Here is a 14,546-nt window from a genome sequence, read left to right as displayed (position 1 = left end):
CCCTTTGTTGTAGATCTTTGCTGTAGTTATAACCTTCACACGTACTGAAGTTCAGGTGGAGCTCTACAGAGTTTGGACTTATCCAGCTGCGTCTGGCTGATGTCTGGCTGCTGTGCTCAGCTCCTTCCCGCTGCGGACGTGGGCTAGGACTGGTCCTGGGTGTTCCCGGAAGTAGACAGAAATTCCTACTGGGCGAGAGGTGTGGGGGAGGTAGGGTGGAGTGGTGGGGGGCAGCCCGAGGGTGTGGGAGAGGGTCCGGCCCATGCTGCGCCTGGACTGGGACTGGTCCCACTGGCGCAGGTTAGCAGGAAGCTCTCCACACACTCACCATACCTGGGCTAGGACTGGGTCTCCTGTTCAAATATTTTAAACAAATACTAATTCTATAAATGGTGAAAGTTAATCATAGAGTTTTTTAATTCTTGTTTTTATAATCTAACTTTTGTATTTTGTGATATCTACTTTCAACATATTTAGGAAGCATATTAATAATATATTGATAAATCTATGGCTTACATTGCAAAAAAAAAGAAAAACATTTCATGCTGTCTTCATTTCTCAAAGATTTAATCCTATGGACAAAAAATTGCATAATAGCAATCTACCAGTTTTCAAAGGTGTTTTTTCAAAGTTATTCAATTATCTTCCCTTTTAGGTTAAATGATAACTAAAGCAATCAGTAAATGTTCATAAATTGTTTCTTTTGCAATTGACATTAATGTCTGTGAATGTCTGACACTGATTTCCAGCCTGTGGCTTTCACTTGGAAGTTTAGGATATAAGGTGGGAATTGCAAAGACTTACCTGAGAACTTGGTGTTCACCTATCAGCCACTTCAGCAGACTGCTCTAATGTTTGACGTGGCTAATTAAAACCAAAGAGTCTTGCAGTACATTTTTAAATGCATTTTTTGATGCCAAGAACGTGTTTCACCAATGATGTGAACAACAACATACTTGTGAAATTAAGACTTACAGGCCAGGGAGATGAATTGCAACAAGTTACAGCTGGTGCTAACTTGAATTCTGCTGCTTTTGTCCAAGTTGTTGCTAAGCCAGGGATGACATTTTGAACTTTGGGAAAGGAAATGGAATTCACTGGCAATGAGAGGTATGAAAAGGATTGTGTTGTGTGGGAATTACACAGTTGTTTAGAACCCTGGCACACTGTATAACATCTGAGAGATCTAGAATACATTTTTGTTTCAGGTAATGTGTCTCTGGGATCTCTGTGTGATGTACAATTTTTAAATTAAAAGACAAATACAAGAAAAAAAAGAATGACATTGTTGCCTTCTAATATGTTCTCTGGAACTATTTTTGTTATTATTTTTTGTTTCTGTTATTACTGGTATATGATTATAGTCAGACAGCCTCCCTATCCCTTTCCCCATATTTGCCCCACAGAAAACCTCTGGCCATAAAACACCTGATCTCTTCACACATTTTGTGGTGGTATAGGATATGCTCTTACCCCAGGTATGCTGTTTATGTGGGTTCATTTCCTTTAGTGGTCCTTAGGGGTTTGCATGTCAGTAATGTGTTGCCATAGAAGGCCTAGCCATCCATTTTGGTTTGTGAACATAATAGAGATCCATCACCACAGAGTCATTTCATGGGTCATTACTGTAAGGTTGTTCAAAAACTGAAGCAAACCACAATTTGGTTTGACAGCCAGGAGAAAGATGGCATGTGAAACCAGTGTCTTGTGCAGATGGGAAATCTGAACTGTGGTGGTTGGGCAGAACCTCAAGGTAATGCTATCTACTGAACACCAGAGGTTTGGATCTGAGGTCCTTGTGTTGTCTTTTGGAAGCTGCTTTTATCTTAGAAATCATTTCAGTTTAGGGCCTCACAATGTATGGTTTGCTTGATGCCCAATTTCATCTTCCTGAAGGCTTGTGCTTCGCGTTTCTGGATGGTCATGACTGCTCACCATGTGAACATAATACATCAGTTCTCTGTCTCCAGCTGCAGTTGCCCTGTGCCTAGCACTTCATAGGCAGTTTCACCAAGGGGCAAGTTTCTGAAAGCAGTGTGATGCCCCAGTCATAGATGTTTCTTGTGTGTCTGTGTTTTGTTTTGGGTTTTTTGGCTGAACCAGGGATTGAACTCAGGCCCTTGCGCTTGCCAGGGAAGCGCTTATTCCACTGAGTCATCTCCCTGGCCCCCTTCTTGTGTGTCTGAACAAGTGTTATCCTGCAGATCTGCTGTTTCCCTGCATGTACATCTCAAAGCAGAGCCTGGCTCGCAGAGTCCACAATGACACATGGCACAGATGGTGATGTGTCTAGCATGTTCAGAAGGTATACAGAATGTGGTGCAGTGACTTCAGGCTGGAAAAGAAAGTATCCCAAGGGCTTAGTCAATGTAGATATTTCTAGCATTAACTAATGACTTGCATTGTGAATTTTCTGCAAGCAATTTTAGCAACTTTAATATATCCATGATCTCCCAGTCTCTAGAGGAATGCAATATGGTGATGATTTTAATCATTATTCCATTTATTGCCTTATGGGCTGAGGGAAGGGGGAGGGTTTTTGTTGTTTTTCCATATTTTTCCCATTCTTTCCACTTTTAGTGACTTTCACCTAGCTTAATACTGTGACTACATGAAGAGAAAACATTCTCTCAAGCTTTCACAGAAAGCAAATTGGTCAAGCATTGGCCATGACTCATCCACATGGCTGACCCTGACAAAGGATCTACAGACTGAGGTGCAGGGTTTCAGGTTAAATCCTGAGGGGATTTGACTGACCTTATCAGATACAAAAGTTACATTTCTTGTTATATAGGTCTTGTTCTTTCTTGGTCTTAACCATCCAGCAGAAAAGTATGAAAACGAAGTACAAAAAGTAAAGCCATATTAATATGATGAGCTGTAAAAAGCTCAAGTCAACAACTTCGAATATTGACAGTCTTATGGAAAACCCACTACTATTATGGACTATTGGACTATATTGGGATATTTTGCTGAATTCATGTACCTACAGTATTTAAATGACAATAGAATGCCCTTCTCTGACAAAACTAATGAAAAAGGGGGTTACAAATGAATGACCACTTTGTATCTGTATACTCAAAATAGTTCGGATAAATATACAGCTCCATTCTCTTAATTCAATGGAGAGGTTTGTTCTAATAGTGTTTGAGACAGGATATCAGGTCTGCGTCTTGTACAATGAATAACCACTAAGACAACAATATGCAATGTATTAATTTTTGAAAATGTGCTAGTAATCAATTGTGAAACTGTCTCATTGCTATTTGTTTCTCAATAAAAATATTTTTTAAAAAATACAGTTAACTAACTTTGCTCCCAAGTCCATGTGTCCTAGGCTTCATTTTAGGCTCATATTTCAGATCTGCATACACTTCTTGCATTTTTCTGGTATCTGAATGTTGGCTCCTTGTTCTAGGAATTCAATATTAATTTCCAAAATTATCATGGGACTTATGACAACACAAGACATGAAGCTATGTATAAAATTTATTGATTATCCTCATTTACCTGCTCTAGTATTTTATCGTGTGTGTGTGTGTGTGTGTGTGTGTGTGTGTGTGTGTGTGTGTGTGTGTGTGTTGTCAGGCTGCCATGTAAAACTTTCAGAGAAGAATCTTAAAGCAGACCACCCTTTTTTGCATGTTCTATTCTAAGTAGAATGTTCAATGCAACTAATTAAATTTCATGTTAAACATATTTAGGTTTTTGGTTTTATCTTTATTTTTATTTGTTTCCAGTTTCCTGTATATTTGCTTACTGTGCTGTTCTAATAGTTGTGGGATTAAAATGCACTGGTGAAGCAAATGAAGTGTGAACAAAAGGTTATTTTCCCATTGTCTATGTCATGCAGCATTTGAAGGGACTATGAATTCTTAAGAAAATCACAGTTACTTCTAAACCAGATTTCATTTCCATTCTTGTTTTATGTGCTAAGTGCACTGGGCTTGAGTTTCTGAACACTGTAGACCCATTAGAAGACTGTTCTGGCCTGGAGAGATAGCTCAGTAGAATAAGCACTTGCCTGCCAAGTTCAGGATCCTGAGTTCAATCCCCAGTACCACAAAAAAAATTGAATTAAAATTAAAAGATTAAAAATAAATTAAAAAATAAAAGATGGTTCTGATTGTCACAAATTGTAGTGTCTGAAAACACTCTTAAGCTGATTGTCAAAAAAAATGAAAGTTCTCCAAAGACAAAACAGGAACAATTATTCTAACAAATTGATAACCATTGAAATGTCTGTGATTCCTAGGAAATGCTGCATTCTCTGTATTTTTCATCATTAGTGCATTTTGGATGAATGTGTAGTTCAGAGGTCTTCACGTTCACATATTAAAACTAGGTAAATAATCTCATCTTTTGAGCTTGAATTCATTTTTAATTTTATTTTATGCAATACGTAGACAGTTTTCTGTTCTTTGCATTTAGAAGTATACACAATATAAATCTGTCAATTCTGTAAATAATTTTTATAGTTAGGATGTATCTCTATCCTATCCTTAAAACACTTAAAATAACCCTTTATTTGCAAAAATAAAAAATAAAAACCTTAATAAAAGATATTATTCAAAGTCTAGAAATACCAACAGTACTCTTACCAAACTTAGAAGTACCTGAAATAGAATGACTGCATACTGAGTCTAGCAATTTTCTTTGATCTGTTTAACAAGCACTTCTTAAGCATGTACTTCATTCTAGGCACCATTCCAAGCACCCAGAATACACTGGTGAGACAGGCAGCATCCTCACATTTATGATAAACTACATTTTAGAGAAGTTAGAGGAATCATAAAGAAACATAGTTAATTTCAGGTAATACATATAATTCTGTGGTAAAGAATAACAAGGGCAGGCTACCTTTAATACTGACTACAAACCTGTGAATCACAGAGATAAGAATGAGTTATGGTTTAGATCTAAATGCTCACAAAATTTCATGCATTTGGAAAGTGGGTGGATTAGGGAGCCATGAAAGCTGACTTACTGTTTGTATGTGGAGTCTGGTCAAAGAGATGGATGATTGTGGATGTAAGCTGGTATGATATATGTCCCTGGTTCCTCTCCCCTTCACTCTCTGCTTACTGTCTGTCACGAGATAAGTAGCTTCCTATGCCCAGATCCTTCCACCGTGCCATTGAACATGCAAAAATTAAACTTCTAAAACATAAGCCCACTGACCTGCCTACTGGCCCCATCTCCAGGGCGCGCTGAGATGGCAATTGAGACCTGTCATCATAGTGCGCTCCTGTAATCCCAGCTCTTGGGAGGCTATAAACATGAGGATCACTACGAGTCCAATCTATGCAGTGAGATCCTGTAGACCCTGTAGACCCTTCCTTAAAATACAAAAACAAATTAAAAAATAAAAATATAGCACAAGCCCAAATCAGCCTCACTTCTCTCAAATTACAGGTGTCAAGTGTTGTGTCCTGACAATGAGAAAGATGAATAAGACAGACAGGACATTGGTCCAGATTCGACAATGGGACTTCGGCTATACCAAGGACTGAAAGCAAAGAAAACTGAGCTATTTCTCAGGGGCTATCTTCCTCTAAAACGGAGTAATCAGAGCTTTCTGGTAGACTCTGATCTCTAACTGCAATCCTGGCATTTGCACAAAGAAAAGCTGGTTATCAAACAAAAATGTAGGATCCCCGGTTACTCAGATTTCTCATAAGCAATGATGCGAGTTTGTTTTATTTCATTTTGCTTTGCTTTTCAGTCCATCTCCCTGTATCTGGGGGGGGACAGGTATTACTAACACCTTACCTATCGTTTCTTTCACATCCGTGAAAGAATCTTGAAGCCATCTTGGGTTGAGCTAGCCCAGTCCCTTCTGGTCCTTCTCACTTTGCCCTCATACTCAGCTCTTAATAAAGAAATCCAGTGGGATTTCCCTCTCTTTGTCTTCTTCAGAAAAAGCTTTTTCATATCTAATTTTGATACCTCATGGTCTATTTCCAGGCCAAATGCATCTCACTGTGCCCTCCCTAAGCTGCTGTAGAAAGGCAGCTTCATGTCCCTCCCATCACAGCTGTTGCCTAACAAGAATATTAAATATATATCTATACTTTCCACCTCCCTTCTTCTTGGGCCATAATACCAATTCATTCCCCCATTCTTTTCTTTTCTTTTCTTTTCTTTTTTAGGGAATAGTCTATAGTGTGTTCAGGGTCTCACAACTAGATCAAACTTGTAGTGATCCACCTGTTTACAGCTTCCCAAGACCTGAGACTACAGGTGCGTGCCACCACACCCAGCCTCAATTGCTGTCTCTACACACCCCAGGGGCAAGGCCACTACAGCAGGCCTGGGGCTTGAACCTCAGCCCCTGTGCCTGCTTGCAGACACGTTAATCCACTGAGCTATTTGACTGGTCCTAATACCCAGTTATTAGTCTAAATGTTTTAAAAACATTTTGGCTCAGCAATACCAATTCAATAGCTGAATGCTAAGGAAATCATTAAAAAAATACAAATATGTAAGTGTAATAAAATCTATCTAGGCAATATTTATCACAAAATAAATTTAATTCTTTTCTTGCAGTACTGGGGATTGAACATAAATTTAATTCTGATATATTTATTAAAATTGTAGTACATTAATACAGTAAAATACCAAGTCAATATTAATATCATGCTTGGAAGACTTCTGATAATATACAATATTAAATACAGTTTAATAAAGTAGAAAATACCTATTAAAAATCTAGAAAATATACTGTCAATTATAATTTTTATAAATATATGTATATTTATATCAATTTAATATATATTTATGCAGAGGAAAAACAGACTGCAAGATATTCTTTTTTATGTATTTTAGTACAGGTCTATAGGGTCACACTACACAGAATAGACTCGTAGTTATCCTCCTGCTCTCAGCCTCCCAAGTGCTGGGGTTCCAGGTACACGCCACCAGGCCCAGTCTCATTCGCCATCTCAGTGTGCCCCAGGGGTGGGGCCAGCACAGCATGCTGGGGATTCAACTCCACTCCCTGCATCTGCCTAAGCAGGTGCTTTAATCCACTGAGCTATCTGGCTGGCCCTTGAGAACATTCTTAAAACCAAAATGTTAACAATTACTTTCTTCTGGGTAGAGAATTCTCTGAAATTAAGTGTTGTTATTATAAACTAGAAAGAAAGTCAATGGTATTTTAAAGTACTCATTATTAGGCTTTGAGAGGGATTTCTCTACTTGTATTGTTCTACTTTGTGACTTAAACTGAAGAGTTTGTGAACAAACATGTGCTATCTTCCCAAAAAAGAAATAAAGTTAATGAATCTGCTGATCAACAAATTAAGGTACATCCCAAGGACAAAAAGGGAACAGTTTGTTGTAGGAAACAACAGTGATATTTTGAGAGTCTAAACACGAGATCAAACCTTCTGATAAGCAGGAGTGTAAACTTACACCATAGAATCAGAAGGGAAACAAAAAGCAAGGCTGTCAATGATATATGAGAAGTAGATGAGTGGAGAGTAGCAATAGCTCAAAGGTCCCAGAGAAAAAGTGGAGTTAGGAGGAGAACAACTGGCAGATGGCTGTCCACCTAAACCAGCACCGGGCAAGACTCAGGACTGAACTTGCAAAGCCAAACAAGTCACACCAGGGTTTGTTTCTTCCATGTCACTCCAGGAAATAATGCTGGACATCACTGGTGGATTAAAGGAGCTTTTGTTGCAAAAGGGGTGACTGGCATCAGAGAAAAAGCTTAAGATGAGAAGTCTGTGGAAAAAGGGAAAAAGGGATGATACTTTAAGAATTATAACCCCAGAAAGATATTTGAGCTGCAAGGAAGAACAAGAACTATACAAGACTGTCACAGTTGCCTTCCCTCATCAACTTCTATAGAGTGTATGTTTGCCTAGCTCTGCACCTGCAATCAAGTCAAGTCAAGACTATAAAACTCTGGGATTTGTACAATCTTTAAAAAATAAATTAAAACAATAAAAAAAATGGGTCACAGACGTGCAGCTCTGAGCAGTGTGTCTGTGCCTTAGAGCCTTGCTCTGACTAGACCAAGGAGCCCAATGCTCACACTAATACACATAAGCCTGACCACATAGACTGCTAGTTCATGCTTGAAACTGGCTACAAATCAGGCCCTTAGCTCCAAGAAATTAGAAGGGGAGTTGTATTTAAAGGCTCCAGAGGTAGCTATTCATGAGTCGCTTCATAGCCCCTGTAACCTCCTTGTTCCGCAAAGTATAAACAAAAGGGTTGAACATAGGGGTGACAACTGTGTAGAAAATGCCAATAATCTGGTCTGTGTCAGGAGATGAGCCTGCATCAGGCCTCAGATAAGCCACAGTAGCAGTCCCAAAAAAGAGAATAACCACAAAAAGATGGGAAGAGCAGGTGGAGAACAGCTTTCGACGTCCCAAGGATGTTGAAACCCCAAGGATGGTGGCGAGAATACAGGCATAGGAGAACATGATTAACAAAAATGGGGTCAGGACAAATGATATTGTGACAGTAAGGTTCCCAACCTCACCCCTGAAGGTGCTCTCAGTAGCCAGTCTCAGCACAGGCATGATGTCACACATGTAGTGGTGGATCTTGTTGGCACCATAGAAGGACAACGTGAAGATGCAGATGGAGTGAGTGGTGCCAGTGATAACACCCATGAGATAGGAGGCCCCCACCATGCCATTGCATGCTCCATTGTTCATCAGGGTGGTGTAGTGCAGTGGCCGGCAGATGGCAGCATAGCGGTCATAGGCCATGGCAGTGAGCAGACAGCATTCAGTGACTCCAAAGAAGGACAAGAAATACAGCTGGGTGAAGCAGCTGGCTAGTGGGATGGTGGGGTGTGTGGACAGGAGGTCAGCCAGCATCCTGGGCACGATGGTGGTGGTGTAGAGGATCTCCACCAGGGAGAAGTGGCGAAGGAAGAAGTACATGGGGGAGTGGAGGGCAGAGTCAGCCATTGTGAGGACGATGATCAGGGAGTTTCCCAGCAAGGTGACCAAGTAGATGCAGAGCACCCCCCAAAACAGAGGTCGTTGGAGGGAGCGAAAACCTGAGAACCCCAGCAGAACAAACTCAGTCACTGCTGTGCCATTGGCACTTTCCATGTTCCCAAAGCTAGACTTCAATGAGGCACTAAGGTCTCATGAAGTACCAGTACCAAAGCTAGACTTCAGTGAGGTACTAAGAAGGTCTCATGCAGTACCAGTAACCAGGCAAAGACAGACTATGGCAAGAAAAATATGAGAAAGTCCACAATGACATTCTGGCTCTCATGAGCAGGATAGGTGTTCACTTGACCTGCTGGTGATTTCTTCCTCAAAACATGTCTCAGAGCTGAAGGAAGAGAAACCTGGGAAATCAAGGGAAAGTGGCAGATCTTCCTTGAGGCAAACGGTTTAATCATCAAGATTGATTTTCCACTCACACGGGGACTAGAAATGAAGGTCTGGGAATGGAAGAACAGCTATCTTTGAAAGGTGCTTTAGAATTTGAAAAGAAAATGAGGATCACACAAACTAAATAATGCTGGAAGAATAAGACAGCAATAAAAATGGGTTCACCATAGGCAGAAAAGGAAAGGGGATGATAGAGAAACAGCACAGGAGAGAAAGACAGGCATACATTCAGAGAACAAAGTGGCCCTGTGAGAGACCTTATGTAGCTCTTACCTGCAAGAGGTCCCCATGGCTCTCAGAATCCCCTTTCTAGCAGAACATCACAGCAACTCCATCTCCCCAAGAGCCTGATTCCCAGAGCAGAGGGTAAAGAGGGAAATCAGACAGGAAATTATGAAGAAAGGAAGAAGTGACTTCCTCCAGCTTCATTACAATGCCTAAATTTCCTGCCCATAGGCCTCAGTCTGGAATAGCCAGGGTCTCTGAGCCAGGCCTCAGTGGAGTTGGGCTCTGATTTTTTCATGCTTGTTCTGATCTTGGTTGCTGGCCAAGGTAGTGCTGGTCAAGTATGCTCTACTGTAACTCTTCTCTTCACATTCTAGAAAGTTGGTATGCACAGTGTTATAACTCCATGGTCAGCTGGTACAAATAGGATTGCTTGGCCCCAAGGACTGCTCCTGTCCTGTCCATCTACAGTATTAGTTCCAAATTCCTCCCCAGTGCCTTTCAAGCATAAACTTAAAACCTTTTTTGAGTATAATGCTAACCCTCAAAGGAAAGAATTACAAAGTAGCAATAGGTCTGATTCTAGAAGAAATCCCAGTCCCATGCAGGATTCTATCACCATCTGCAGCTACTAAAAGAGCCTCAATATTCTCTGATTTAAAAATTTTAAAACACTCTTTTAGATCTTAGTTGGGGCTGATGACATCCTACCCAGCATAAAATGACATAGGTGACCTGAAAGGATGACTTAAGCATTAGTGACTCAATGAACAAACACCAAGAAAACTTGTGGGTCCCACAAATGTAATGTATCACTTCAAACAGGAGGAATATCACAGGTGAGAAACAGAGGCATAGGCTCAAGGAACAAAATGGCCCTGTGAGAGGCCTTATGCTACAGGTTTCCTTGTGCTATAGGTTCATAGAGTCACCAGTTTGGTATTCTAGGGAAATCTTTCTAATCCAAGATGGCCTGTGGTTTGTTCGTGCTATCTTCTTATTTTATGAAAGTTTTTAACAATTTTAGTTGGGCACACATTAGTAATCTCATCATTCTGGGAGGCTAGAGCAGGAGAATAACAGGTTTAAAAACAGACAGAAGACTTAGTGACTTACCTTAGAGATCCCATGACAATTATTCTTTTTAATAAAAGGAGCTGGGAAGCTGGGAACTTAGTTCAGAGCCCTAAATTCAATCCCTAGTACTACACACCAAAAAAATTCACAAATAATTTATGTAAGTAGTTTTCCCTACATCCAGCCCAGCCCAGGCCCAGTGAGCCTGTGGGAGAGCTTCTGGCTTCCCTGTGCCTGCGGGACCCTTCCAGAACAAAACTAAGGCACATACGTGAATTAGACCCTCTACTGTGCCATTATGACCCTTGCAACCATCAGGAGCCCCAAACCCAAAGCCTGCTACTGAATGAGAACTTCTGAGACTCTCTCAGGACCCCCAGAACCAGCACAAGCCCAGAACCAGCTAGTGTGTGGGAGAGTTTCTGGGCTCCCCTGCACTCCTTGGGCAAGAGACACAACAGAGGGGCACCACAGGTTCACTGTTGTGCCAGATGGACACAACAGGTTCACTTGCAAGGGCTGCAGCAGGAAGGAGCTCAACACAATAGACAGACTCAGGCCAGGCATAACTGGAAAAACTCAAACTTATCAGATCTGCACCAGAATTTCAGTATGTGCTAATGTTATAACTGCACCAAACCACTACACCAAAGATCAGAGGTCAGTGCTATACAAAATGATAAAGACAAGGAACAAAATGCAATCTCAGGACTTGAGCCCACCCATAACAAGTGCAGAGGACACTAGCTCAGCTGAAATGAATGAATTAACAGCTTAAGAAGTAAAGAAACAACACCAGAAAGATATACAGGAACTCAGAGCAGAATTAACTCCTAAAATGAAAAAAGAAATCTCTGAATTTATAGAATCTGAAATAACGAATCTAATACAAAAAACATGGGGAAAACCCAATGCCCACCCAGAACAAGTGCAGAAGATACTAGCTCAGATGAAATATGTGAATTAATAGAGTCACTAGTAAAGAAACAACAGCAGAAAGGTAGAGAGGATCTCAGAGCAGAATTAATTTCTAAAATAAAATAGAAATTTTTGAATTCATATCATTTGAAGTAAAGAATCAAATGCAGAAATATACAGAGGACACAAGATCTGAAAAAAACTCTGCAGTTAAAGAATTAATAACTGCTTATAAAGAAGACATTGATTAAAAAAATAGAGAAGATTACAAAAATGACAGATTCCTTGAATGAGCAACTACAGGAAGAAAACAGATCACATGAAGCAGAGTCAAAGAGATATAGAGGAACTTAAAATTTCAATCACAAGCCTACAAAACTTTTTGAATGAAAGTGAAGACAGAGTTTCAGATCTTGAGGACGCTGGTGCAGCTAGTGAAAAGGTAAGAAAGGATCTCTTAAAAACAACTAAGATACAGGAAAAAATAATCCATCACATTCAAGATGATGCAAAAATAAACAATGTGAGACTAATAATATCAGTGAGAAAGATACAGTCAATACAAGTGATATAAAATGAACGTGGGCAGAACTAATAGCAGAAAACTTCCCAAATATGAGGAAACAATCTGACATTCAGGTAACCGAAGTATACAGAACGCCAAATAACTTCAACCCAATTAAACACACAGTGAGACATATAATGGTCAAGATTCAAAAAATCCAGCACAAGAATAATATACTGAAAGCCACTAGAGAAAAGAAGCAGATCACATTCAAAGAAAAACCCATCAGAATAATGACCGACTTCTCTTCACAAACCATGAATCAAGAAGAGCATAGAGCAGAGTAGTTCAAGTCCTCTAGGAAAACAAATTCCAGCCCAGACTACTATACCCTGCAAAGCTCTCTTTCATATTTGATGGAGAAGCAAAATACCTTCATGACGAAGAACAACTAAAGAAATTCATGACGACAAAGCCAACCCAAACAGACTACTGAAAGATGTTCTACAGAGGGACCAAAATGACCAGAACTCCATAAACAAGAACAGAAGGAACACAGTAAAGAGGGCAAACAATTAAATACAGGGGAAAAAAGGGTGAATAAGCAAGTAAATAACATGTCAATCATAAGTAAACACATCTGAATTGTAACCAGCATGTAAATGAATGAAATTCACCAGTTAAGAGAAATAGACTGCCACAGTGGATTAGGAAACAAAATGCAACAATATGCTTTCTACAAAAAAACATATTTAACTCAAAAAGACATTCATAGGATTAAATTAAAAGGATGCAAAACAGTACCATATGCCGAAGCACCTCAGAAAAAAAGCAGAGGTAGGAATCCTGTTTTCAGAAAGCCTCAACTTCAAACCAAGAATGATCAAACAAAATAAAGAAGGCCATTATATACTAGTTAGGGGAAAGATTTAAGAGGAAGAGGTAACACTCATAAATATCTATGCACCAAACACAGGAGCACACAGCCAAATGAGACAAATCTTAATGGACATGAAAAATGTAATATCCAAGACCACAACCTTAGTAGGAGACATTAACACCCCTTTATCTCAAAAAAGGTCAACCAGACAAAAAATTAGCAAACAAGTAGCAGAACTGAACCAGATCTTGAAACAAATGGACTTGGTGGACATATACAGAATGTTCCAAACAAACAGACCTGCATACACATTCTTTTCAGCTGCACACTGCTCATTTTCTAAAATAGGCCACATACTAGTCCATAGGTCCTGTTTAAGTATATGCAAGAACACAGAAATTATCCCATGCATATTATCTGACCACAGTGCAATAGAACTGGGAATAAATGACAAAACCAGAAAAAAAAACCTAAATACATGGAAATTAAACAACACCCTACTCAGCAATCAATGGGTCACACATGAAATTAAACAAGAAATTCAACAATATCTACAATTTAATGAAAACTCAACACAATTAATCTGAATTTATGGGATGCAATGAAAGCAGTTCTAAGAGGAAAATTCATAGCTGTGAACTCAACACATTAGGAAAACAGAATGGGAACAAATAAGCACCCTGATGTGCACCTCCAACAACTAGAAAAGGAAAAGCAAACCAAACCCAGAGCCCAAAGTAGGGAAGAAATCATAAAAATTAGAACAGAAATTAATTCAATTGAAACAACGAAAACAGTTCAAAGAATTAACGAATCAAGAAGCGAGGTTTTTTAAAGACTAAATAAAACTGATACACCCCTAGCTAACCTCATCAAAAAGAGGAAAAGAAAAAATTCAAATGCAAGCACTAAGGAAAGAAAAGGCTGTAATCACCACAGACCCAGTGGAAATTCAGAAGATCATCAATAGCTACTTTGAGAGTCTTTACTCTCACAGAATAGAAGACACAGTTGAGATGGACAGATTACTAGAATGGCACAAATTATGAAAACTGAGTGAAGAAGATATAACAACTCACAGTAACCCAGTGAAAGCCAATGAAATATGAAATGTAACCAAAAGGCTACACAGAAAGAAAAGTCCGGGTCCTGATGGATTCACAGCTGAATTCTACAAGAAATTTATAGAAGATATCATTCCTACACTCCTCAAACTCTTCAATGAAATTGAAAAGGAAGCAGTCCTCCCAAAATCATTCCTCAAGTCAAGTATTATGCTGATTCCAAAACCAGAGAAAGACACAACTAAAAAAGGGAGCTACAGGCCAATCTCCCTCATGAACATAGATGCAAAAATTCTCAATAAAATCCTAGCAAATAGAACACAGAAAATCATCAAAAAGATCATACACCATGACCAGATAGGATTTATCCCACGAATGCAAGGATGGTTCAGTATTCAAAAATCTATAAAGGTAGTACACTATATTAATAGAATGAAATCTAACAATCACACGATCATCTCAATTGATGCAGAAAAGGCTTTTGACAAAGTCCAACACTCATT

At 39.4% G+C, this 14,546-nt stretch overlaps 1 protein-coding gene across 1 annotated transcript; it reads right to left on the bottom strand.

The window, feature by feature from the left end:
* Positions 1 to 8,144: 8,144 nt before the first annotated feature.
* LOC101586778 (olfactory receptor 9-like) lies at positions 8,145 to 9,083 on the bottom strand. Its single transcript, XM_004647124.1, has one exon. It carries the CDS (start codon positions 9,081 to 9,083, stop codon positions 8,145 to 8,147), a length of 939 nt encoding a protein of 312 aa, XP_004647181.1.
* Between the last annotated feature and the right edge of the window lie 5,463 nt (positions 9,084 to 14,546).

This window comes from Octodon degus, unplaced genomic scaffold (genome assembly GCF_000260255.1).
Source record: "Octodon degus isolate 3935 unplaced genomic scaffold, OctDeg1.0 scaffold00287, whole genome shotgun sequence".
Taxonomy (NCBI): domain Eukaryota; kingdom Metazoa; phylum Chordata; class Mammalia; order Rodentia; family Octodontidae; genus Octodon; species Octodon degus.
This window is presented reverse-complemented; position numbering and strand designations above follow the sequence as displayed.